Below are 12757 nucleotides of genomic sequence, written 5' to 3' on the forward strand. Positions count from 1 at the left end.
TTCGCATGAGAATAGCACCTTTTTTTAGACTATGCAACTTGCTTAGGGAAAGGAATTTGCTGACATATAGCTTACATAGTAGTGTTGAAGAGCAAGTAGCAATGTTTCTTCGTATTGTTGACCACAACCAACGCTTTAGAGTTATTCACCAAAACTGGAGAAAGTCAATAGAAACAGTGCATAGATATTTCAAGGAGGTCTTGTATGCTATTGGGGAACTTAGGCAAGACATGATTAGAGCTCCATCTAATGAGACACCACTTAAGATAATCAATAGCCCAAGATGGTACCCATATTTCAAGGTAATCAATTTGTCATGTAGTTTGTAGGTTGTTGCTGCATACTTGGGTGCATATCATGTAACAAGCATTTATTGGGTGTTCATGTAGGACTGTGTTGGGGCAATAGATGCAAGTCATGTCTATGCTAGAGTGCCAGCCAAGATGCAAGCAACATTTAGGGGAAGGAAGCACTACCCCACACAAAATGTTCTTGTTGTTGTTGACTTTGATCTAAAATTTACTTATGTCCTAGCTGGTTGGGAGGGGTCGGCTCATGATGCTACTGTTCTTGTTGATGCACTAGAGCGGAGGATGGGTTAAGGGTTGCACTAGGTAATTAGATGAATTGGATACCTAAATAAAATCTGTAACTTCATAACAATGGACTTAATGCATATCTGTACTTATTATTGGAAAATTTTTACTTAGTAGATGCTGAATATTCATGTCATCCTGGATTCCTTCCTCCTTATCGTGGCACTAGTTACCATCTCAAAGAGTATGGTGGTTGGAACTACCCAACCAACCCAAGGGAGTTGTTTAATTTGAGACATTCAAGTCTAAGAGTTTATGTTAAAAGGGCTTTAGGTGCTTTGAAGAATTGTTTTCGCACCATTGATAATAAACCATTTCATCCCTTCAAGACACAAGTGAAGTTAGTACTTGCTTGCTGCCTATTGCATAATTGGATACTTGGGCATGGGGTTGATGAGGTAGTTTCTGCTGAGTTCTCTTGGGTGCCCAACAACAATGCAAGTCCTAGACATGGGGTCCAGATGGATGACAATGCTGTTTGCGCTCAAACTAGGGATGAATGGGCTAATCACATGTGGTCCAATAGGGGCAACTCTCACATCTAAGATGTACCTGTTTTGTATTCTATCTATGTTGAACAATATTGTTTATTTCTAAACTGAGGCATTGAACAATTGCAATAATGATTTTACTTATTTCATTATACAATATAGCTAAGGCATTGGATATGTGCAATGATGTTACACCAATTTTGATACTACACTAGAACTAAGGCTTGAGACGTTTGCAGTGATAATTTTTTTTATTCCCTGATACTTCTTTTGAACTAAGGCTTGAGACATGTGCAGTGATGAATTTTTATTCCCTGATACTACACTTGAACTGAGGCTGGAGACATGTGCAATGATGAATTTTTTATTCCCTGCTACTCCTATTTTTTTCTTGAGTGCAATGCATTTTGATGACATAGGCCAGATGGCACATGCAATGATGTTTCACCAATTATTCATTTTTGTTTCTGAGTAGGGGTGTGGCAACTGAAAATAGGAAATGGCTGAGGAGATGAATGTTGAGATCCTTACTGCTGATGAGCTTGTGTTCCCTAGTGTTGATGTGCCTGTTGGGGTTGTTCGTGCTGGTGCTGCTGGTGCTCAGCAGACATCTGCTATGAGGTGGACAGATGTGATGTCTGGATTTATCCTTCGCCGCATGTGCCAGCTGATTTCAACTGGTGTCAGGACTGATAAAGCATTCAAAAAAGTCCACCTTAACCAGGTTGCCAAGGCTCTTCAGGAGTTCAGTGGCAATGATGTCACTAGCACACAAGTGTACAACCACTTGAGGAAGTGGAGGCAGAGGTGGATTAGAATCTCAAAGCTGAGAGAGTTGAGTGGAGCTTTGTGGGATGAGGACAATTCCATGATTGTACTTAAGGAGGAGAACTACAATGGACACATCAAGGTTTGTTCAATGATCATTTACTTTGTTCATGCTATTTCCTTTCATCAATGTTTATCATTTAAGGTTTCTAACTTAAGTTGGTGTAATGGCAGGCACACCCCAAGGATGCTGAGTACCTGAACAAGCCAATTCATCACTACCAGCAGATGATGATCATCTTTGGTAATGGTCAGGCAATAGGCAAGTATGCTATGGGGTCAAATGAGGCTCTTAGTAGTCCTTCTGACTTTGCTGAGAGCTCACTCAAGAATGAGTCACCTGAGGAGCTGAAGAGTGGAAAGACTGAGGCAGCTGATGGAACCAAGTCAAAAGAAGCTGTTGGAAGCAAGAGAAAGAGGTGCATGCTGTCAGAGGAGGATGTCCTTGTGTTTACTAGCATGACTGATGCAGTGAACAATGTTGCAGATGCTATAAGTTCTACCAAGGTTGAGGATTCCCACCCTGAGTTGTATGGTGCACTCATGTTCATGCCTGGGTTCAGTGATGAAGCTCTGATGGTTGCATATGATCACCTTCTTGACAACAAGGTCTAGGGATCTGCTTTTGTGAAGATGACTGACTCTCACTGTGTTCTTTGGCTGAGGACCTTTTTGGCCAAAAACTAATACATGTGAGAGCCTATGCATGGTGGTTGATCCCTCTTTTGTGTAGTGATCCTCTATTGGATGATCTGGTGCAATGGTGGCTTGTTTTGTGCATACCTTCCTGCTCTGGTGGTCTTTTGTGCAGTTGACATGACCCTGCATTCTTTTGGACAGTTGAGTTGATCCTATCTCCTAACTATATGGCTAACTCTAGTATATAGTTAATGACTTAGATTGTGCCACTATAGAACTGCAACCTTATTACTGCTAACCATCCACAACCTGTTGTGCTACTGTGTTGTGATGATGTTGCTATGAACTCATCTCATATTCTGTTGTTGTGAACCTGCCTGAGCATGTGTCTATTTGGCTATGTTGTTGGGTATTTTTTTCTAAGCACATGTCTCCATGCCAATGATGATATGCTTATTCTTCATGATTTCTTGCTATTCAATGAATCTTGCTATTTTATTGCCTATCATATTACTCTTATGATGTGGTCCTTTCTAACCTGAGCACATGTCGCCATGCCAATGATGATATGCTTATTTTTTCCTAATTACTTGCTGTTCAATGAAGCTGAGAACCTAAATTCATGTTTCATTACCAATCATATTACTCTTACGATATGCTATGTTTTCCTTATTTCTTTTTGTTCAATGAATCTTGAACCTCAATTCATGTTTCATTGCCAGTCATATTACTCTTATGATGTGGTCCTTTCTAACCTAAGCACATGTCTATCATATGCATCTTTATATTTATATACTTTACTAATGTTTTATGAATTGTAGATAGCTATGGCTTGGTATGTTGTTCATGTTGGCCAACAACCTGGAGATTTCTCCAACTAGGTTGATGCCCATGCTCAGGTCAATGGCTACAAGGGTGTTTGCCACAAAAAATACAAGTCAAGTGAAGAAGCATTTGCAGCCTTCGATGGTCCTCAAAACAAAGAGGTGAAACCAACTCCACCTGAACCTGTTGCACCTAATCTGAAGAAGATGAAATTGTGGCATATTAAAGATGTAATAATAGTTGTTCAGTTCTTAATCATTGCCTTTTTAGTTTGCAAGTTGATGTAATTTCAGTTATGTTTGCAAGTTGATGTAATTTCAGTTATGGTGGCATGCATATTTTGCCTCCTTGTGCTGGATAAGATGGTGGTATTCTTACCACTACATGCAGGAGATAATCTTAACTTGTTGTATGCAGCTAACCAAACAAACTACCCTGCATCTAATTTTTCAAATTTGGAGTACATCTAGGCAACCAAACACTATCTCTGAATAGCCTAGCTCATTGCATACAGTCAACCAAACACTGCCCCTTGCATGCACCCGACCTGGTTGTAGGGAGCCTGGCTGGCTGGTACTACCCAGGCTACCCTCCTCCAAGAAACCAAACATGCCCTTACCTGCTTCGTCCCACCAAGCCAGGTGTGGCCAGGTCTCTGACCTCCATGGGCCATGTGTCGGTCAAGTTGGTAGAGGGTGTGGCTCCAGGTGCAGACTCAGAGAAACCGCTCCTGGACACGATCCACTCTGCTCCAACTCCTCGAGGGGCCCGTGTGTTGGAGATGAAGCTATCTGCAGCCCTCTCGTTTCGGTGGATCGGCGGTGGGATCATGTACTGTGAGACACGCGCCATCCTCCCTACCAAGGGAGCCCTTCCAAAATTGCAGTGCTCGTCCCAAATTACTATTCATTTTGGTTTTTCTAGATACATAGCTTTTGCTACATATGTGGACATAATATATATCTGGATGCATAGTAAAAGCTATGTATCCAGGAAAATTCAAAACGAATAGTAATTTGGGACGGAGGCAGTATGCACTGCAAGTCTAGTCCAAGACAGAAACTGCAAGCTTTTGCAAATGTGGAGCACTGCAGCCATCCGTCCACCACCATTCATCTGTAGGTTTAGTTGAAAAATGAAAATAAGCATACAACAAGATTGAAATTAAGGACAATAAATAAATATCAGATTAACAATGACATAGACCTAAGGTTGAACACGGACGGATAAAGTCCCATCCCAACCCACCCCGTTTTTCACATTTAGCACGCCCATTTTCATTTTTCCGAAAAAATCCGTGTTCGGGATGGGTCACGGGTCGACGGGTTGCGGGAGCAGGATGGAAACGGGGGAGGATTGATCTCGGTCAGATTCCCGAGGTCCCGTATTTGATCAGGATGGACCCAGATTTAACCCGGATTTGACCCGAATATTCAACCCATCAGCTAACTATAGCCCAACAGCTAACCCTAACCTTATCTTTCAGACCTTCACCACCCGCGCCACCTCAGGCTCAGTCCGACTCCCGCTCAGGCGCCACGACCACAGCCGCACCGCCACAATCCGCTGAGCTGCGCCTCCGCCGCCTGTTGGTGCCATGCTACTACCTACGGGGCCGTGCCGGCGGCGCGCTGCCCTGAGCCGCGCCTCCAGTGCCCCATGGTCGTGCCCCCTCCACACATCGGGACGTGCTGCTGCGGTTCGTCGGGGTCGGGGTTGGGGCGGCGTTGCGCACGCCAGGGTCGGGGCCGTGGGTCGGGGTCGAGGCTGTCACGCTGCTGGTAGGGTAACAGGAGGATTTGTGAGCTTCGGAGCTGCGAATCTTGAAAAATGCAGCGGTGGCGGCAGCCATACCGTAGTCCTAGAGACCAGCCTAGGCAAACGGCTTGTCATTTGATGCAGAGACCGCTATAGTAATTAGCACGATTTCTTCTCTGTTAGTGCCTAGCAGTTTCTTCTCTGTTAGTGCCTGGCACTGCTAGGGAATGGACCTTTCCTCCCGAGACTCAGTACCGGTTACATTTTGGCTCGGTACTAATGTGACCTTTAATACCGGGCCTATTGGATAGTTCCCGAGGAGGCTCCCGTAACCTCCTTTAGTACCGGGTGGAGCCTCCACCCGGTACTAAAGCATCCCTCCGATCTGCATGCTACTTTTTTTATTTTCACCGGCCCCTCACGCCTTATCCTCAGCGACTACTCGCCTTGCCCCTCAACGCCTTATCCTCTCTTTCCCCCTCCTTCTCACTGCGCCTCCTCCTTCTTCCCCCTCCTTCTCCTCCACCCACCCCTTCCCTCCCTTCCCGACCTCCCCTCTCCTCCCCCCTCCGCTCGCCCCTCACCTCGTGCCTGAGGCAAGGAGCGGCGGCAGGCGGGTGGGAGCGGTGGGCAGGTGGCCGAGGATGGCGGGGGCCGACGACGGGGCGGGTGCCGGGGAGAGGGGCCGGCGGGGATGTAGGGGTGGTAGGGCGGTGGGCGGAGGGGGCGCCGGGACGACGGGGAGGCGTGGGCGGGCGGCGGAGGGCCCGCGGGAACGACGGGGGTAGAGGGGCGGCGGGAGGCGGGGGCCGGCGGTAAGGGCGGCGAGGGCAGGGTCGGCAGCGGGCAGCGGATGGGGCCGCGGTAGGGCGGCGGTGGGGCGACGGGGGGCGGGGGCCGGCGGGACCTGGTGGGGATTCAATTTTTTTAATTTTTTAATACTCTTTAGTACCGGTTATTTCAACTGGTACTAAAGGACCCCCCTCTAGTACCGAATTGCCAATACCGGTTGCACAACCGGTACTAGAGGGGAGTTCCGAACCGGTGCTAAACGTGGAATCCCTAGTAGTCTGAACATGCACATACATGTGCTGAATGCTTGAACCATACATTGTTCCACATAGAGAAAAATTGGCATACATATAGGGGTCACTTGAGCCTTGTTGATGGTTAGTGTGGTATGTGTGTCCTAACTAAAGTTCTCAGTTTCCATCCATTTACGTCGAGTTTCCGACCGTATTGGTTCGTTTCCGCACACCCGTATAACCTGCTTCCATTTCCGCTCCCGGCTGTCCTACTCCTACTCCCGCTCCCGATCTCGACGATGAAGTGCGAGAGCGGAAACAGGAAAGGGGTTTTCCCGCCCATTTTCATTGCTACATGGACCAGTAGCTCAATCATTGATGGCTGTTGCTGCGTCAAAATTCCCCTCTGTTTGTCTAAATTTCTTCATGACCGATTGCTGCCACTAAAATCTGAATCCTAATACACCTGAATCTCACCAGAGGTAAACAAAACAAATCAAGAAATTACCTCACAGCTGGAGGCCGTAGCTGACGAGCAAGCCAAGCGCTAACGGTCACATCAACGGCCGAGAGCCTGAGAGCCGAGGGGCTGAGCCGAGCCGCAGAGAGAAAGTGAGAGAGAACAGCGGTGGCTGCTTTGGCGCGGCTGGCCTGTTCGCGAGGCCTTTGGCAGCCGACGCACCAGGCGGCGGTGGCGGCAGCACCAACCACCAGGTGCCAGTGTGGTGGGGGCGACAGGTGAGGAGGACGAGTGGAACGAGCCGTGCCCTGTGAACTGGGCTTTTTTTTTCTGGATCAAAACAAAGCGCGGTGCTGGTGGTTACTGCCACGACTAGGGTCACAGCCCAGGTGGCCCTAGTCACAGGCCCGCCCTTGAACAATTCTGTTTTTGTTTGGTTGGGTACGTAGCAGGTGTATATGAACAACGCAAAACATGGTTAGCTCAGTCCCTTGACGCTACGTCATGAATATCTTTTTTTTCCTTCTTGAAGCTTATTCCTGTCCGAGCTCTCTTCATCAGTTTCGCAGAGTGCCATCACGAGCCAATAATTTTCATTTGGGCCACAAACAGTTGACCAAATAGGCCAGTACTATGAAACTGTGTGGGCCTCATTGCAGGGCCTCTGATCGGGCTACACATTGGCCACCAAACCCTTGCGCTGCGCGCCACCGGTCAGTGAGCCACGAGAGCAGCTGAGGACTTCTTTTTTTTACGAACCAGAAGAGCTGCCGATTGTATTAAAAATAAGAATAAATCTAGATTGGATAGTACAACCATCAACCTTGACTGGTTAGATTGGGACATCAACATGAGCTGCATAACGCCGTAATACTACTCAACTCAGACTCTGACAAATAAACTCCGGGCGGTTGAATTTGAACATCAACTCACGCTGCACAACAAATCGCACTACTCCACTCAACTCAATCTACAACAGTACAACATGGATGATTGGATTGGGACATCAACTAGACCACAACGCCAAGCAAATAACCCAAGCACCACAACCTCGCTTTATCGCAGCACTACCCGCAGGTGAACCTCCGCCAAACTCTGCAATGGAACAACACTGCCACCAAGAACATGCCAACCCAGGAAGCCTCGCTGCCTGGCCAAACCTGGATCATTGGGCACGCGCAGAACTCACAATTTTTTCTTTTTTCTTTTTTTTTCATCTTCTTCCAAAGGTAGGAGCTGAGGAGAGGCAGGAGATTTCAAGACGATGCCTCACGCGAAGACCACAATTTTTTTTTTTTTTCATCTTCTTCCAAAGGTAGGAGCCGAGGAGAGGTGAGAGATTTCGAGACGATGCCTCACGCGAAGACCACAATTTTTTTTCTTTTTTTTTCATCTTCTTCCAAAGGTAGGAGCCGACCAACAAGAGCAGGACACCATCGGCACCGCCATTGTCTGACCAGTGCGGTCAGGTTTTCACCTAGGAAGATCTCGCATCATTCGGGGACTGAGGCCTATCGATGGACACCTCCGAGAAGGTATATAGCGTTCCAACATCTTCGTCATCGGCTCGTTGAACGAGCAAAAGCTTCCTCTTAGGGCCAATCTCCGATAAGGATCGCGAAAGTGGCAGCTAGGTTGCTTCAGCTCCAGCTCAGTCACTCGATGTTGCGTCATACTGAAGAGTGAAGAGGGGCAGATACAAGCCCGTTTGGTAGGGCTTCTCAAAGTGCTTCTCTACCGATTTTGATGAAGTCCTACCAAAGGAGTAATTTTAAAATGGCTCCACCACCGAAGCCGGGGAGAAGCCGCAAAACTACTTACACTAGAGAGGAGGAGCTAAAAAAGTGGCTTCACCGGCTTCTCCTCTCTCTCCAAGCATTAAGTGATCATAAAATTACCAATATTATCATTGAGAAGCTGTTTACCAAATATTTTGCAAAACGGCTTCAGCTCCACTCGAGAAGTCACTCCTCCAAAGAAGCTAGAGCCGAAGCCATTTTGGAAGGAGCAGAAACTCTATCGAGCCAAAGATGATGAAACACTATCATGACTTTTTCCTCAAGCCATGAAAATCCGTTGTACAATGTTAGTTTTCTTTTTTGCTTGGATCCATGGACTAATTTTTAGTCTAGGTCACATCGAATGTTTGCATACCAATTAGAAGGACTAAACGTGAACTAATTATAAAACTAATTGCATAAATTGTGGCTAATTCACGATACGAATCTATTAAGCCTAATTAATCCATGATTAGCCTATACTTACTAGACTAATTAAGCTTAATAGATTCATCTTGCGAATTAATCTTCATTTATACAATTAATTTTGTAATTAATCTATACCTAATATTAAAGAGAGGATGTTTCTTTCAATCCTTCAACCGTCGTGGTTATTTTACGAAAAAGCCCTTCAAGTTTTCAGTAATCAACCCACAATCCAATTTTGAAGAGAGAGAGAGGGGCCTTGGGTGAAAAAAGGAGGGAAGGGAGGGGGTTAAAGGGGGAAACGCTTCTCCTTTCTTAAAACAGAGGCGATGAAGGGGATTGAGCGCCCCAGCGGCCGAAGAGGGGGGCGCGCCGCTGCCCGTGCTGCTCGACGGCGAGGTCCGGCGGAGCACGCAGCCGAGATGCAGGCGGGCGGAGATGCGGCATGGCGATGGAGAAGAACGGTGGAGGCGCAGCACGGTGCGACTAGAGCAGGGTCGCGGAGGAGCTGCGCAGCAGGGATAGAGAAGAATGGCGAGGGCGCGGGCGTAGCGGCAGGGATGAGCAGACCCACAGGTTGCGCGGCGGAGGATAGAGATGTACGGGTCCAGGAAAGGGAGAAACGGATAGGATAAGGTAGAATTTTCTACTGGAGAAAAAAACAACCATGACGCGGAACACCCAGTCCTGCTCCCTGAGGTGGTGCCCGTTGAGGAGCGCGGAGCTCGGCGGGCGGGAACGCAGGCGCAGGCTCGGTCGACTCCGGCAGCGCGTCGCTGAGGCATGGGGAAGGACCCTGCAGCGCGGACGTGGCAGCAAGGGGCGGAGGTTTGGGGAGCATTGTTTAGTGCTAACAGAAAGCCGTGCCGCGTTCGGTGACGACGACGTGCTGCTATTATACTCTATACCGAATTACCGATTGATGCTAACCGGCACAGCGATCCGTGCTCAACAATTAAACACACGGTCTTTTGACCGGACCATCATTGAGGCGTTCGTGATTAGCCGTGTCGTAGATGAGCTGATGCGTGAAAGTGAACCGTGCAACGCGAGTAGGGGAAGCAAGAAGCTTGCAAGCTATCAAGACTCGCACAACAACGAATAGCCTCCCTTTTTTTTGTTTTTCAAAACAGAAAAGGCGGTGGCCCATCCCGGACGGAGAGAAAAAATTCCCAATATATGATCACCTATAATTTTCCCATTCCTTAGATTAGTACCACCTCGCCATCCAAAACAGTCCCGCACCGGCTTAAATGTTCGTCCTCGCAAGCCATCCTCGTCGAGCTTGGTTGCGCGGGCTTGTAACCCAAGTGGGGGCATTAAGTGGTATGGATGTTTGGTGTGGACTCTAAGCTTAAGTCTGTGGTGTGCCCTTGCTGGCCTTGCCCGTTCCAAGTTGTAGTGGTTTGTGCAGCCCAAGTGAAAGCTCGGGCTTCACTGGACCTGAAGTGGGGGCTTCATTGGACCTGATGTAGCATGAATGACGTGAGGCTGGCTTCACAGAGCAGCGATCACTGCCCACTTTGAACGGTGGAAAGCTAACAGGCCACTACATCACGGATCTGACCTGGATCCCGAAGAGCCGGCGGTGAGGATTAGAGAGGTAGAGGGTAGGCGCGGGGCTAACTAGATGGCAGAAGCGGAGCGAAGTGGGCCCGCGACAGTGGCGTGCCATGGGTAGCGCAGCCATGGGTAGGGGTCGGGGCTTGGTCGGATCGGGAGAAATGTGGTGCGCTACATGACACGATAAAAAACATTGCGCGCCAATCGTTTCGCCGTAGCAACGCACGGGTACTTTTACTAGTATATATTTAATACTTCTAATTAGTATCAAAATTTGGATGCGACAGAAACCAAATAGCCCCTCAATTTCATCCGTCATCCATCAATCCTTTTCAAACTGAAAACAGGACCGCTCGGATGAGACCGCAAAGTCAATTTGATCCGTTGATCCGCGATTCGAACTGAAAATAAACACGATCTCGCGAGAAATGTACTGACTACTGAGAATACACGGATGTTACTGCAGGGACTATGTCCGAGCTCTCTGCATCAATTTAGCACGGTGCCGTCATGACTGATGGGCGTACGCATCATTCAATCTTCATTTAGGCCTTGTTTAGTTTCCCTTGTTTAGTTTCGAAATTGATAGTGGCAAAATTTACATTTTGTCATAAATGCACAACTGTAGCATTTCGTTTGTATTTGTGAATTATTGTCCAAATATTGACTAATTAGGCTCAAAAGATTCGTCTCGCAAAGTACAACAAAACTGTACAATTAGTTTTCTGTACAATTAGTTTTTGATTTCGTCTATATTTAGTACTCCATGCATTTAGTACTCCATGCATGTACCGCAAGTTTGATGTGATGGGAAATCTTCTTTTTGCATAGTATCAAAGTTGGGAAAAGAGGACTAAACAAGCTTTATATTCGTCGTCGAATCATTCAGGGAGCGTTACACGGAGTAAGTACATATATTGTGATTGGAGTATCACCATCACCGGAATTTAATGACAAGATATAATGCACGAACAGACCTCTCCAAACAAAGAGGACGCACACAAGTACACAACAAAATCCAACCCAGAGGTGCAAACGCTCACAATCCCTAACGATCTGAGGCACCGTGTAGATAGAGCTTGAGACCTCGAGTGATACAACTGCAGAAAACGCGTGCCGACGTATCACTATCAGTGGTGGCCACCAATGCCTCCGCCAACACCAATGCCTCCGCCGCCGCCGCCACCGCCACCGTTGCCGAATCCGAAGCCGAAACCCTTGCCGAAGCCGCCGCCGCCGCCGCCGCCGCCACCACCGCCGTAACCACCTCCGCCGCCAAGATCACCGCCCTTGCCGAAGCCGCCCCCGACGCCGTGGCCGATCCCACCGCCAAGGCCGCCGCCCTTGCCGAAGCCGCCCCCGACGCCGTGGCCGATCCCACCGCCAAGGCCGCCGCCCTTGCCGTAGCCTCCACCGATGCCATGGCCGATGCCGCCGCCGAGCCCGCCACCCTTGCCGTACCCGCCGCCGAGACCGCCGCCCTTTCCGTAGCCACCACCTTCGCCGCCGCCGATGCCGGGGCCAACGCCGCCGCCAAGGCCACCGCCTTGCCCGTAGCCGCCACCGATCCCATGGTCGATTCCTCCGCCGAGGCCGCCACCCTTCCCGTAGCCACCGCCGATGCCGTGGCCTATCCCGCCTCCAAGCCCGCCACCTTTGCCGTACCCACCGCCAACGCCATGGCCGATCCCGCCGCCAAGGCCTCCACCTTTGCCATACCCGCCACCGATGCCATGGCCGAGGCCACCACCCTTGCCGAACCCACCGCCGATGCCGTGCCCGACACCGCCGCCGAGACCGCCACCTTTGCCAAACCCACCGCCGATGCCGTGGCCAACGCTACCGCCCAGCCCGCCGCCGCTGCCTCCGCCAAACCCGCCGCCGGCTCCTCCGCCGTAGCCGCCGCCTCCACCACCACCTCCGCCGTACCCGCCTCCGCCGCCGCCTCCCAGGCCGCCGCCCTTCCCGAGCCCACCTCCGAGGCCCTTGCCGAAGTGCTTCTTGAGGAAGAGGAACTTCTCGTTGGCGGCGGCGTCCTTGGCGGTGGCGACCGGGCGCGCCCACGCGACCACGGCCGCGCTGCTCAGGCAGAGCAGCAGCGCGAGCGCCACTCCCTTGCTTCCCATGGCTCGCTCCTAGCAGCTAGCTCTACTCAACAGGAAGAAGAAGCTTCTGGGTGAGCCCGTTGCGGTGCAGTGCAGTGGGCTCGGAGCTCGGCGGGTTATATAGCCGTAGCCGCAGTGGCAGTGCAGTGAAGCTACACGCTAGGGAGGGAGCTGAAAGCTGAGCAGCATTAAGTGATGGTTACCAGTGCTGTGCACTGGACTGGCCATGTGGTGGGGGAGGACGGTGGCCATGGCGGTGGCGC

The 12757-nt window shown here is 49.7% G+C and overlaps 2 protein-coding genes across 2 annotated transcripts; one reads left to right on the forward strand and one right to left on the reverse strand.

The window, feature by feature from the left end:
• Positions 1-1586: 1586 nt before the first annotated feature.
• Positions 1587-2530, forward strand: LOC101768875. The gene is made up of 2 exons (XM_004959138.1): positions 1587-1997; positions 2090-2530. The coding sequence occupies exons 1-2, from the start codon at positions 1587-1589 to the stop codon at positions 2528-2530; spliced, it is 852 nt and encodes a 283-aa protein (XP_004959195.1).
• Positions 2531-11519: 8989 nt separating this feature from the next.
• Positions 11520-12515, reverse strand: LOC101769289 (glycine-rich cell wall structural protein). The gene is made up of 2 exons (XM_004959139.1): positions 12323-12515; positions 11520-12193 (listed from the first exon to the last, which is right to left on the reverse strand). Exons 1-2 carry the CDS (start codon positions 12513-12515, stop codon positions 11520-11522), a joined length of 867 nt encoding a protein of 288 aa, XP_004959196.1.
• Between the last annotated feature and the right edge of the window lie 242 nt (positions 12516-12757).

The sequence above is a fragment of the Setaria italica genome, chromosome II, assembly GCF_000263155.2.
Source record: "Setaria italica strain Yugu1 chromosome II, Setaria_italica_v2.0, whole genome shotgun sequence".
Classification (NCBI taxonomy): domain Eukaryota; kingdom Viridiplantae; phylum Streptophyta; class Magnoliopsida; order Poales; family Poaceae; genus Setaria; species Setaria italica.

Bases quoted from the DNA above. Each gene is read 5' to 3' on its own strand.
- LOC101768875 (XM_004959138.1), top strand. From the start codon at position 1,587: ATGGCTGAGGAGATGAATGTTGAGATCCTTACTGCTGATGAGCTTGTG. The intron at 1,998-2,089 runs GTTTGTTCAATG...GTGTAATGGCAG, and splicing joins ACTACAATGGACACATCAAG to GCACACCCCAAGGATGCTGA.
- LOC101769289 (XM_004959139.1), bottom strand. From the start codon at position 12,515: ATGGGAAGCAAGGGAGTGGCGCTCGCGCTGCTGCTCTGCCTGAGCAGC. The intron at 12,194-12,322 runs GCGGGTACGGCG...GGTTTGGCAAAG, and splicing joins CCTGGGAGGCGGCGGCGGAG to GTGGCGGTCTCGGCGGCGGT.